This window comes from Elephantulus edwardii, unplaced genomic scaffold (genome assembly GCF_000299155.1).
Source record: "Elephantulus edwardii isolate Elephantulus edwardi_28Jun2011 unplaced genomic scaffold, EleEdw1.0 scaffold00048, whole genome shotgun sequence".
In the NCBI taxonomy this organism is placed as follows: Eukaryota; Metazoa; Chordata; class Mammalia; order Macroscelidea; family Macroscelididae; genus Elephantulus; species Elephantulus edwardii.
This window is the reverse complement of record NW_006399798.1, coordinates 13,184,541-13,197,976: the sequence shown is the minus strand read 5'-3', so window position 1 is coordinate 13,197,976 and position 13,436 is coordinate 13,184,541. Positions and strand designations below refer to the sequence as shown.

Below are 13,436 nucleotides of genomic sequence, written 5' to 3'. Positions count from 1 at the left end.
AACACGTGTAGATGTGAGAATAATAAATGGAACTATAGATGCTTATACACATTGGACTTGGTTCTTGGCACCTTGTGAACCCTTGAATGCAAACTTTTGTCCACATTTTGTTATTGAAATTACAATTCCAGTTGTATCTGTTCCTTTTAGGTGAAGTCATTGGGCTGCTAGGCCACAATGGAGCTGGTAAAAGCACAACTATTAAGATGATAACCGGAGATACAAAACCAACCGCAGGGCAGGTCAGTAAAACACACATGACCATGGCAGTGAATGTTACTGTCTAGTTCATAGTCAATTAATAATAACTGCATGATAAATTAATACTGATTGCAATCTATAAATAATGATTATCATCTTAAAAAGACATGGATGATTCTCTTATTAAGCACTAAGATATATGTGCAAAATTAAGACTATTAATTAAAATTGTGTCTATTTAATGCCAAAAACATAGTTATTTGATGAAAAGAGATTATTTACATGGTGTTGTTCCATAAACACTTACGTGTAGTCATGTGAAAGCTTTGAACAAAGCAAGAGGATACTGCATCATTGAAAATCAAGAGAAGTGTGCATTATGGATGTATCTTTTCACTACTCTTTCAATTGATATGCTGAGCCAATAATCTGAGGAACTGGACTGAATAGAGAAGAACGATACATCAAATGTGCAGGAAGACTCATTAACAGCCTGCAATATACGTATGATAATGTTGTTTGCTGAAAGCACCGGACTTGAAGCACCTATCTATGAGAAACAAAGACTACAGCCTCTTTTTGGATTGTATCTCAACATCAAGAAAACAAAACGCCTCACAACTGGACCCAGAACCAGCACCATGATACACAGAGCAAATACTGAAGTTGTGAAAGAGTTCCTTTTGCTTATATCCACAGTTAATGCCTGTGAAAGCAGCATTCAGGAAATCAAAGGTGACGTTGCATTAAGTAAATCTGCCGCAAAAGACCTTACAGTGGTAACAAGCAGAGAGTCAGCTATGTGCTGATGCTGTCTCAACAACCATTAATGGAATTAGACTCAGTTTTCTTTAGGTTAAAATGAGAATGATAACAACTATACCCAACTCAGAGCTATTGTAAAGATAACATAATTAAAAAAGCATATAGCAAATACTGAGTCTACATTGCTGTTGTTGTTAAGTGCCATCAAGTTGTCCGCAACTCATAGCGACCCTATGAACAAGGAATCTGCACCTGGCCCTATCTTGTGCCATCCCCATCATCTCTGACATACGTGAGCATTGAGACAGTCACTGTGTTGATCCATCTTGGCAATGGTCTTCCTCTCTTTCAATGATTCTGACAGATTAAGTGCACTTGACTTTTTCTTTTATATCAGGGTTTCTCAGAAAGAGCACTATTGACGTTAAGAGACAATGGCTACTAGTTTTTCCCAGTGGGGAGTTGGCCTATGCGTTGAACAATGATAGAGCCACTGTGAGTTATAGTCAGATCGATACTACATAACAGCAGCAACAATCACACTTTCGTTATTGTTCTTAGATGCTATGGGATTAGTTCCAGGTCAAGGATACTGTGTGCACCAGAATGAAATACCGTGCCACTCTGTGGTATTGTTAGGTGCTGCTGAATTGAGTATGACTCATAACACACAATGAACAACAGATCTGAACCCTGTCCTAATCTGTGCCATTCTCATCTCTGATTTGAGCCCATTGCTGCAGTCACTCTGTCAAGTCTCATAGAGGGTCTTTCTATCTTTTGCTGACCCTCTACCTTTCCAAAGCTTTTCCAAGGAATAGCCTATCCTAGAAATATGCCCAAAGTATGTGAGACAAATCTCACGTACTTGGATACACACGTACTTTGGATACAAGGCCATCCTTGCCTCCGAAGAGCCCTCTGGTTGCACTTTTCCCAAGACTTCTCAGTTTGTTCTTTTGACAATCCATAGGCTATTCAGTGCTCTCCTCCAACACCACAACTCAAAGGAACCAATTCTTCTGTCATCCTTATTGTCTAGCTCTTATATGCATAACGAGTGATTGAAAAGACCACCACCTGAAAAAGGCACACCTTAGTCTTCAGCTGACTTTATTGCTCACCAATAATTTGGAGAGGTTCCTGACAGTAGAACTGTCCAATGCAAGATGTCACTTGATCTTGACTGCTAGTACCAAGGATGTTGGTTGTGGATCCAAGTAAGATTAAATCATTGAAAGTTTCACTCTTGTCTCCATCTATTATAATGTTACTTGTGGGTCCAGTGATGTGGATTTTTGTCTTCCTGATGTCCATAGTGAAGCTATAGTTTAAATCACTGGCCTTGAACCCATTGTCCCAGCCATTGTTCCAATCCATCTCATGGAAATTCTTCCTCTTTTTTGCTGATTTTCTCCTTTATTTCACATAAAACACTCATAATCCCCTCCACCAACTGCAACAACCAACATATCTCCAGACATTTCTTTTTTCTTTTTTTTTTTAATAATGTCCAGACATTTCTTAATGTCTCCTCCTGGGTGAAGTATGTGGAAGTGGAAAGATTAATAATGCTTTAATGCTTGACAGTCACTTTGATTGAATCCTCACAAGAAATTTATGACACAGTTCCTAAATTTACAAACAGTTTGTCAATGGGCAAATGAAATCCCTCCTTGAATTATTGGCTTAGAGAGTGAAGTCAAACAATGGGCAACCAATAAATAATGCTGGATTTGGCAATGACAATGGCATTGGTAATGAGCTCTGTTATAATGGAAGAGTACAGCAATGTGAGATATAGGGCATTGCAATAATAAATGGTTTTGGACCAAATAATGACTTCTTTTTCACTGTGACCACCTGTCTGTGAAGAAGAGAGTATCCCTGAGACGCATATACACACATATAATTTGGGGGAAAACAATCTTAGCATGGACTCTTTGTGTAGGTGATTTTGAAAGGTGGCAACAAAGAAGACGCCATTAGATTCCTGGGGTACTGTCCGCAAGAGAACACCCTGTGGTCCAACCTGACTGTGAGGCAGCACCTGGAGGTATACTCGGCTGTGAAGGGACTGAAGAGAGGAGACGCAGAGGCCGCCATCACTCGGTACACGGGGGAGCTACACTTGTTATGTGTGTTGGGGGGGCAGTACCCTACATATGGTGGGAATATGATATAGTAATAATGTTCCCCTCAAATTAAAGGATAGAGACTCTAATGTGTGGCCCCTGTTTGTGGAGTTGAGTAAGAACCTCTACAAATAAATAGGAATGCAATCCTATTCTGTTGTCAGTTTCTCTCACATTTATTGAAAAAGCCTATTGACTATTTTTAGTACAGAAACAAATCATTTAAACTCTGAGTCTGACAACAAGGACAGGGCGGTAAAGCATCCTAGGAAGCCTCAATGCTGCAACCACTCTGCCTTCTCTCTAAAAATTCCTGCCCTGGTGCTTTTGTTCTGATTTGCACATTCTCCCATATACATTTCTCCCCCGTTGTTCAGGGAAATGAAGATTCATGCTTTTTAAAATTCCATGTAAACATTCCATGGATTCATGCTTTTTAAAATATCTTTTTAAATCAGGTTAGTGGATGCCTTCAAGCTACAAGAGCATCTGAAAGCATCTGTGAAGACCTTACCGGAGGGTTTAAAGAGGAAGGTACGTGCGGGGCTCAGGTTGACCCCGAATGTGGCTCAGACGGGTCCTGATGCTGCCCCTCTCCTTCCAGCTATGCTTCGTGCTGAGCATCCTGGGGGCCCCGGAGGTGATGCTGCTGGACGAGCCGACCACGGGGATGGACCCTGAAGGGCAGCAGCAGATGTGGTGAGGAAAGCCACATGAGAGTTTCGATTATTTGTGGTAACTCTCCTGTGAGTGGAATAGTGCCCTCCATAATAAAAACATCGTGTCCTAATCTCTGCACCTGAACATCGTGTCCTAATCTCTGGACCTGTGAATGATAGCCTTCTTTGGAAAGAAGTCAGCAGATGTAATTAAGTGAAGGATTTTTGGGGAGGGTTAAGAAGTAAGGCTGTATTATCTAATCACAAGTGTCTTCACAATAGGGGGGAAAAAACCCAAAACTAAAACTAATCCCCCTTCCACTAAGCCTGTTTCAATTCCTGGAGACCCTCTGTCAGATTTCCAAGGCTGACGATCTTTATGGTTGGAAGCAAGACTGGCATCCACTTCTTCATTAACATGCCTCTAGAAACTCTCTGAACTTTGATAAATGTTTATAGTTAGAGAAAGGCTTCAGGCCTTTTGTTCATAGGGTCACTATGAGTCACGCTCGATGCGAAGGCAATCAGTCACAATGGCAAATCTTCATGGAAGAAGGCTGCCTATGTTTCTCCCGCGGAATGGCTAGTGAGTTCAACTTTGCATGTTTTGCTTGACAGTCCAACATGTATCATGCTACTCCACCTTTTCCAAGCAAGAAAACGCCAAAAGATGCTCCCAGTTCTCGCTCCTAGCAACCATCCATTGAGTTTTCAAGTCTGTAAAAGTCTACAGGAGAAAACTGCCCAAGCTTCTCTCACGGAGCAGTTGGTAGACTCAAACTGTTAACCTTTTGGTTAGTGGTCTGTCATGTGAATGACAGAAGAGGCGGCAATGTGATCACGGTGGTATTGTCTTTTTGAGGGAGGCAGCCACAAGCCAAGGGATGCCAGAGACCACTAGAAGCTGGAGGAGGCAAAGAATAATCTCACTCAGAGGACCTGCAGTGCAGGCGCAGTCTCCACAAAACCAAGAGTCAAGGCTTCTGCCCGCCCAAACCGCGAGAGGCTAAATAGTGATTGTTTCAGGCAACAGTTAGCAGGAACACGACTGCAGTCATAAGAAAGTAATGCAAACTCCAAGTGACTACGATGATCTCATTACAATTTACTTTCAAAAGTTGTCTTCACTTGCGAAGTGTTAAGAAACCCATAATAGCAGTAAGGTATTGTTATTGGGGACAAAATCATCGCAACCAGTTTTCGTGAAGGAGAAATGATATAGCCTAAGAATTTAATACTCTAGGAATTCTGTTTTCTCCATAGACCTTCTGGGTATGCATGGTACACTTCTATACTTAACCAAAACATTCTAAGATTGCCGCTGTTGTTCAATGCATTGAGTAGACTACAACTCATAGTGACCTTGTAAACAACAGCTCTGAGTCTTGCGTCTTGCGGGGAGGGAGAGAGAGAGGGAGGGAGAGAGAGAGAGAGAACGAACACACTGGAGGAAGAAGAAATTGGTCTGGAGTAAGGCACAGGCTTTTATTAAGCAAATCTGAGAGAGGAATGCCAGGTGACCACATACAGAGAGGATTGGAATGACAAACAGGCAAAGGCAGTCTCCTTCTTTAGGAGCCCTTAAGATTTAGTGGGGATGGTAGTTGACTCAGGAATTTGGGGGTCTGATTGGACCCATGGCCCGATTTAGGCTCTGGCTGTCTGGTAGCCTTGCTAACATTGACATTGTTAGACTTCCTTGAGTCACAATCAGGCCTTGAGCTAAGTGAGCGGGGTGCTGGGTGGGGAACCACAATACACTTCCTCCAGTTACAGTCACTGTGTCAATCCACGTTGTTGAGAGTCTTCCTCTCTTTCTCTGACCCTCCACCAGTCCTAGTAGGATGTCTTTTTCCAAGGACTGGTCCATTCTGACAACATACCTGAAATATTTGAGATTAAATCCCACCATCCCTGCCACTACAAGCATATCAAGCAAGAAATCCTCTCTCAGTAGCACCCAGTGCTCAGTTCCCCTGGAGCATTAAAATGAAAAGAAAAGCCTATGTCCCCAAAATGATCTAAAAATCTTAGGAAGTGTCTGAAATCTGTCAATTTTTAATTTTAGGGAATTATTTTATTGTTGTTGTTAGTTTTTCTCCATTCCCATTTTCTTTTCACTCGCATCTTGAAATTCAAAGTTTTTTCCCCCCTAAAACTTCTTTATACAATATTCTTTCCAAACTTTATTTCGGTGTATGTTCTCAATTCTAAATATTTTACCTAAATAACCAGGTTTAGTTAGTTCCAGGATTATAACCTCTCAAATAAAAATTATCCTTTCCCTGTCTAATCAGAATTCAGTAAGTTTTTAGATGTGCCGTGTAAAATGTTCTTTAAGTATGTATACACACACATACACACTTATATATGCATCTATATATCTGTGTTTTACATTTATTAATAGAATAATAAAAGTAATAAAAAGAGGAGAGAGAGGTATAGATATGTATGGGCATATATACTTGAAGAACATTTTACATGACACATTTAAAAACTTAGTGAATTCAGTCAGACTAGACAGAGAAAGGACTACCAAAAGAACAAATAGATATGTCTTGGTGAAAGTGCAGCCAGATTACTCCCTAGAGGCAACGGTGGCAAAGCTTAGCCTCACATGTGCCTATTATTAAGAGGGACTGTTCCTTGGAAATAAGCAACATTATGCTTGGAAAGGTGGAATATCAGTAAAGGAGAGAAAGACCCTCAGTGAGATGGATGGGCATAGTGACTAAAGCAATGGGCTCAGATTGGGAAGATGGCACAGAAGAGGACAGGGCTCAGATCTGTTACTGTAGGGTCAGTAAGAGTTGTACTCGATTTGACAGCAAGTGACGACAATATCTATAGCTGTGTGTGTGTGTCTGTCTGTCTGTCTGTCTGTGTGTATTTGCAGAGTATTTTGAGCATTCCTGATGTTTAGCATTTTTCTCTAACCATACATTCAGGCAGGCGATCCGAGCCAGCGTCAGAAACTCAGAGTGTGGAGCCATCCTCACCACCCACTACATGGCCGAGGCCGAGGCTGTGTGTGACCGCGTGGCCATCATGGTGTCTGGGAGGCTCAGGTGGGTCCCTGGCCAAAGCCCACCCTTAGCCCCTGGAAGCAGGACTGGGGGAGGTTTCCTGTGAGAGGAAGGGGTCTCTGGGGGCAGTGGAAGCTGCCGCTAGCACTGAGAACCTACCAGCTGTGTTAGCCTCTGATGTTGGTCCTCTTTCTGATCCTGGGTCTTGTTCTCCTTCCTGCTATGGCCTCTTCCTCATCCGGCCCCCAGGTGCATCGGTCCCATCCAACACCTGAAAAGCAAATTTGGCAAAGACTACCTGCTGGAGATGAAGGTGAAGACCCCTGAACAGCTGGAGCCCCTCCATACAGAGATCTTGAGACTGTTCCCCCAGGCTGCTCGGCAGGACAGGTAAACACTGGTGTGTGTGTGTGTGTGTGTGTGTGTGTGTGTGTATGTGTGTGTGTGTGTGTGTGTGTGTTCTCTTGGTCTTTAGTGTTAACATCGAGAAAGGAAATATAAGCTTTATTCTCTCATTACTTTGAGTAGTTATGAAATTGTAAGCACTTTAGTTCCTAAGCAAACAAAATATAAAAAACCACCACCACCACAAACAAACAAACAAACAAACAAACCCATTTTCGTCACTTCAAATTTCAGCCCAAAGAATTGAAACTGCAATCCTGAAGGTGCGTGGTTTGAATCCACCATATGTTCCACTGGAGAAGGGGCAAATTCCTCCTGTGCTAGTTGGATCCAATTTGACAGTACACCACATTAAAAAGAAAAAGAAATTTTACAAAAATTTTTAAAATTAAAAAAAAAAAGAATTGTTCTCCAAGCTGTAAGGTAGGTTCAAAGAACTGATGTTTTAGGTTGCAGGTGAACTTGTGCCACCACAGGAATAGGACTTGCTGATTCTATGGAGAGAGTTATCATTCTTGAGACCCTAACAAGTACACTTCACAAGTCATCTCAGCTCGTGTGCTCTGAGGCCCTGCCTACAAGGTCCCATCACCACAACCGCCCCTTAATTGAAATCAGGGTGCTCTGGTGCCGTGGTCCCCAGAGAGAGCTGCTACTAATCCAGTGACCGTTCTCTGGTGATTCAGATCCCTTGGCTGCTTCTTGGAAGAAGGATGGACAAGCTGTTTACTTATAAGCAAACCTTGGAAACCCACTAGAGGTTTCAGTTCTGACCCAACAGCAATGTGAGAGAGAGTCGTTGAGAACACTGTGGGAGAGTTATGTGCTAAATTAGAGAATGTGACTGACAGCCTTGTTGTCCCTAGCAACATCAGCACTTGAGGCTCGAGATGTCAGGGAATGCCAAAACAAACAAACAAACAAACAAACAAACAGGGAATGCCGAAAGGTGCGGCTAAGTGATGAATATAGTTCTGGTTTTGTTTCTGTAGGGGTTTTCCATTCTGATTTGAGATAAAGTTTATAAAGTAAAGTGACTTTGCACTCATACGTATTTTGTTCTATGCCCACAATATAACAACCCTCTCTGCACCTCCCCTCTATGGTTCTTTCATTGCACCCTCATTCTACCTCTGCCTGCCCTCTGCTCTTGGGCTTATTCACTTTAGTGTTGTAGAGAGTGAGTGTCTCTCCAGTGTTTCTTGCTCACCTTATAGACCTGTTTTTCACCTTGTAGACTCTTTTTTGGTTGAAAGTTGAGCTGTGGTTGTTGTTGTTGTTGTTGTTGTTGTTGCTATTGCCATCGAGTCATTTGTGACTCATAGCGACCCTATGTACAAGAGACTTAAACGCTGTTCTATCCTGTGCCAACCTTGCTGTCTCAAACACACTTATTCCCACCACTCCACTCACAGAATTGATCCATCTCATCGGGGATCTTCCTCTCCTGTGCTGTTCCTCCACTCTCCCAAACATGATGTCCCTCTCCAAGGACCTGTCCCTCCTTGTAACATGCCCAAAGTATGTCAGACGAAGCTTCAGAATCCTTGACTCTAGGGAACATTCTGGCTTCACCCTATCTAGGACAAACCTGTTTGTTCTCCATGGTATATTCAACACTCTTCTCCAGCACCACAGCTCAAAGGCATCAATTCTCTTTCTATCATCCCTATTCACTGTCCAACTCTCCAATGCATAGCACGTAATTGCAAAGACTATAGCCTGGATCAGGTGCACCTTAGTCTCCAGCCTGAGCTGTGGTTGTGAGCTTTATTTCAGGTTTAGAAAGTGACGACAGGTCATACTCTCAAGGGTTCTGCCAGTTTCTGTTGACCCAGTAAGTCTGGCCATTAGTTACATTTTATTACATTGGTAAAATGTGGATAGCATAATCTTTACCATTTTAACCATTTTGAACGTACAATTCATTAACTTTAAATACATTTGCGATATTGTATAACCAGCAGTATTATCTGTTCCCAGATCTTTTACATCATCGCAAACAGAATTTCTGTACCCATTAAACAACACCTCCCCATCCTCCCTGCCTCCGCCCTATCACACCTCTATTCTATTGTCTGTTATATATATATATATATATATATATTCTATTGTCTGCTATATATTTCTTAAAAGCATGGTCTTGCACTTTCTGGTGCATGACTTCTTTCACGTAGCGTACTCTCTTCATCCATGTCTCAGCATGTATCAGAACCTCACTGTACTTTTACGGCTACATAATATACCACTCTGGAAGCAGGAGCGGCATCCACTTCCGAAATGGCTTGCCTCCAGAAACTCTATGTACGAACAGTGCTCAGGCTGTTCATTCATAGGGTTGCTATGAGTCGTCTACGACTTGACGTCGTCAAACAACAACAACAATATACCACTACACCCTAGTATTACAGTGGCTACTACTCTGATGGTTCTAACCTAAACCTTAGTTTCCATAAATATCATAGCCTATGAAATCCACAGGGGAAGATGTATTCTGATACAAAGTCACTGTGAGTCTAAACGGCTTTGATGTCAATGGTAAGTAGATTACAACTCATAGTGACCTTATGCAGATTCAAATCCTGCTCCAGTTTCACAGTCTCCACTATGCTCAAGTTCATGGCTGCAGTCATTGTATCAATACAATTTATCACTGAAGGTCTTCTTCTCTTTATCTGACCCTCTACTAGTCAAGTATGATGTCTTATTCCAAAGACTGGCACCTCCAACAACAAAATTGAATGGCTAGACTGCATTTTGTTTATCCATTCATATGTTGCTTTTACTTTGATAAATTCTTCTTCTTAAGTATAATGATAACAAGGACTGGGTTACCAAAAGAACAAGGTAAGCATGGACTTCTTTGTGCTTACTAATCTGTAAAGAACGGTTTCCCATGAGTTATGATAAACCCCATATGAAACTGTTCATTATATACAATTATGGTACATTCACACAATGGAATACTATGCAGCACACAGGAGTAATAACTTTGTAAATTATTACATAACTTGAGAGGGACTAGAGAGCATTACGCTGAGTGACTAACTCAATCCCACAAGGATAAATATTGTATAAAACCATTATTGTAGGTGAACTCTGGTGACCTAGTGGCAAGAAGCTGCACTGCAATCGCAGAGATGCATGGTTCAAATCCACCAAATGCTCTGCTGAAGAAGGAGGAACAATCTCTTCCTGTACCAGTCAAATCTGATTTGATGGTACACACATAAAAAATAATAAAAATAATTAAAAACAAAACCAAACCAAAACCCCCCATTATTGTAGAATAAATATAAGGATCCAGGAGGGGTGGGAGAGGCTGGAAGCAGAGGGATGCGGATGTGCAGGGGGAAGGGGGATTAATCATTGGGTTGTACAATTTGATGGAGGCATGAGGGAAATTGAAAGAATTTGTTCAAATTTATATTCAAATTTTGTGAATAAACTAGTAGAGAAAAAAAATACTGTTTGTAGAGTATCGGATGCCCATGTTCTGGATTGTAAATTTGAGAGAGATTATGATTCTCTCATAGGTAGGAAAGTATTATGGGTTTGGGAGAGAGACAAGTACCAGTTATGCTTAGAAGCACAACTTTGATGTGCTGGGGAGGAAAAAAAAGTCAAAGTGTTTCCTATAGATTGGTAAGCAAGCAGAAGTAAACCAGTACTTGCCTGGTTTATTGGCTGATCCCACACTAGGCTGGTGAGCAACCCTACTTCAGTCTGACCAGTTCTTTCCCTTTTGTCCTTCAGCCCACGTTTCAGCAGGTTGATTTCCTCTCATTAAAGAACATTCATATTACAGCTGCCAGCACATTATACAAATACATATGTTTACGTGTTGATAAGAGTATACTTTGGGCATGTTGTCCTGAGGGGCCACGTCTTGGAAAAGGAGATCGTGCTGGCAAAGGTGGAGGGTCAGCCAAGGAGACGAAGTCTTTCAACAAGGTGGATGGATACAGTGACTGTAACAATGGGCCCGAGCATATCAGAGACCCTGAGGACGGTCCAGAACAGGACAAGGTTCAGATCTGTCGTTCACAGGGTCACTGTGAGTCACTAGGAGTTGCAGTCAACTCAAGAACATACAACAACAATGAGCCAATTGCTCTTTTTAAAATATGTATCCAGCAGTGGTTGTGAACGTGAAGCTCAGTACTCAAGCTCACTCTTTTTCTCCTCCCAGGTGCTCCTCCCTCTTGGTCTATAAGTTGCCAGTGGAGGACGTGAAACCTTTATCCCAGGCTTTCTTCAAACTAGAGCAAGGTAAGAATAACTTCTGGAATGAAGCTCTGTAAACAGGTGAGTGATAACCTTAAACAAAGCGAGTGTAATGAATGCACAGAGTTGAGATACCACATGTTAATTACTAAGAGCTCCAGTTTTGCTGGTGGGATTGTAAAATGGTACCACCACTCTGGAAGGCACTTTGGCATTTTTCTCAAGAGGTCAAACATAGAAACTCTGTATGACCCAGCTATTTCACTACTAAGGAAGGATATACCCCAAGGAAATTAGAACTGAGACATAAATGGAGATTTGTACACCAATGTTCACAGCACTGTTGTTCACCATTGTAAGAACATGGACACAGCCCAAATGTCCAACCACAACTAAATGAATTGAGAAATTATGGTCCATTCACTCAATGGAAAGCTATGCAGCAATGATTTTGAAAAACACCACGTAACTTGGGAGAGAACAGAGAGCGTTATGCTGAGTGAACAAACTCAATCTCAAAAAGGACAAACATTGCATAACACCACTGTTGTAAAAATAGAAGGATAACTAGTAAAACATGTATGAGGACTTGAAGTGGGAAGGGGTGGGAAGGAGAGGTAATGATGAGTGGGGCAAAACCACAGGGTTGCACAATTTGATGGGTTGGAGGGAGGCGAGGAAGGTATTGGGAAGGATCTGGGTGAAAAGACAGGGTAATGATGGGCAGGGTCCAGTGGGTCTTCTTTCTTTTGCTGGCCTTCACATCATCCCAAACAGAAATTCTGTACCTGTTAATAATTCCCCATCCTCTCTACCTCCACCCCTTCATCATTTCTGTTCTACTCTATGTCTCCGTGCATTTGCCTTGGAGGCAAGGATTCTGGGGCTTCGTCTGACATACTTTGGACATGTTGTAAGGAGAGACAGGTCTTTAGAGAGGGACATCATGCTGGGTAGAGTAGAGGGACAGTGCAGGAGGGGAAGACCCTCTATGAGGTGGATTGATTCAGTGACTGGGGTAATTGGGATGGGTATGTCAGAGGCAATGCGATTGGCACAGGATAGAGCAGGGTTTAGGGCTGTTGTACATAGGGTCACTATGAGTCGCAAACAACTCGACGGCACATAACAACAACAACAACAACAACATACATTTCATGGAAGTAGGATCTTGTACTTTTCTGTGTCTGATTTCTTTCACTTAGCAAAATATCTCCATCCATGCCTTTGCATGTCTGAGAGCTCCATTCTATTTTTATGGCTGCATAATAATGCCACTAAGACCTATAGCATGGTGGCTAATAGGATGATGCTACTATTATGACTGTGATCTCAATACACATTCTCATATTTGGTCAAAGAATATTCAGTATATAATTATTTATCTGTAAGATCTACTTGTTTTCGCTTTTTGTACATAACTTGGCAAAAGTGAGAAGAGGCACCTCTAACCTAAGCTCTCTTTGTTCAGTTAAGCAGAGCTTCGAGCTGGAGGAGTACATCCTGTCTCAGTGCACTCTTGAACAGGTGGGTCAGTTTAGTGTCTTTTATACCAGTCATGTGATTGTTATGCATTTAGACCAACTCCCCGTTCACTTGGAGCTACAGGAGGCTGTGTGACTGTCTCTACTCATTCATCCCTTTAAGGTTTTCCTGGAGCTGTCAAAGGAGCAGGAGCTGGATGGTTTTGATGAAGAATTTGACCTCTCAGTGAAGTGGAAGCTGCTTCCTCAAGAGGAGCCCTGAAGATCCGAAATCTGATGATGCTCTTTAAGCTTGAGACTTTGTTCAAAGACAGTCTTTTATAAGATAATGGCACAAGCCAGCTCTTACTCTTATGTCAGAGTTTCTTTAGTGATAATCATATTGTGGGAGGGGAAAGAGTTGGGGGGGGAAGTTGTAAGACCAACGATAAGGGTATGTGAGATTAAGCCAGACCAGTCAGCATCAAACTCTGCAACTGATACCCACGCACTTTACAGTGCCAATGTATAAATGCATTTCGTAGACATTGTGTC

General features: G+C 41.9%; 1 protein-coding gene across 1 annotated transcript in view; it reads left to right on the top strand.

The window, feature by feature from the left end:
• ABCA9 (ATP-binding cassette, sub-family A (ABC1), member 9) overlaps positions 1-13,164 on the top strand; it is a 77,482-nt gene extending 64,318 nt beyond the window's left edge. The window contains exons 30-38 of the mRNA XM_006886254.1: positions 151-242; positions 2,918-3,078; positions 3,560-3,635; positions 3,706-3,800; positions 6,709-6,828; positions 7,036-7,176; positions 11,384-11,463; positions 12,890-12,945; positions 13,066-13,164. Coding sequence (XP_006886316.1) covers positions 151-242; positions 2,918-3,078; positions 3,560-3,635; positions 3,706-3,800; positions 6,709-6,828; positions 7,036-7,176; positions 11,384-11,463; positions 12,890-12,945; positions 13,066-13,164 — 920 coding nt within the window. The remainder of the gene's footprint in view (positions 1-150; positions 243-2,917; positions 3,079-3,559; positions 3,636-3,705; positions 3,801-6,708; positions 6,829-7,035; positions 7,177-11,383; positions 11,464-12,889; positions 12,946-13,065) is intronic.
• The last annotated feature ends 272 nt before the right edge of the window (positions 13,165-13,436 follow it).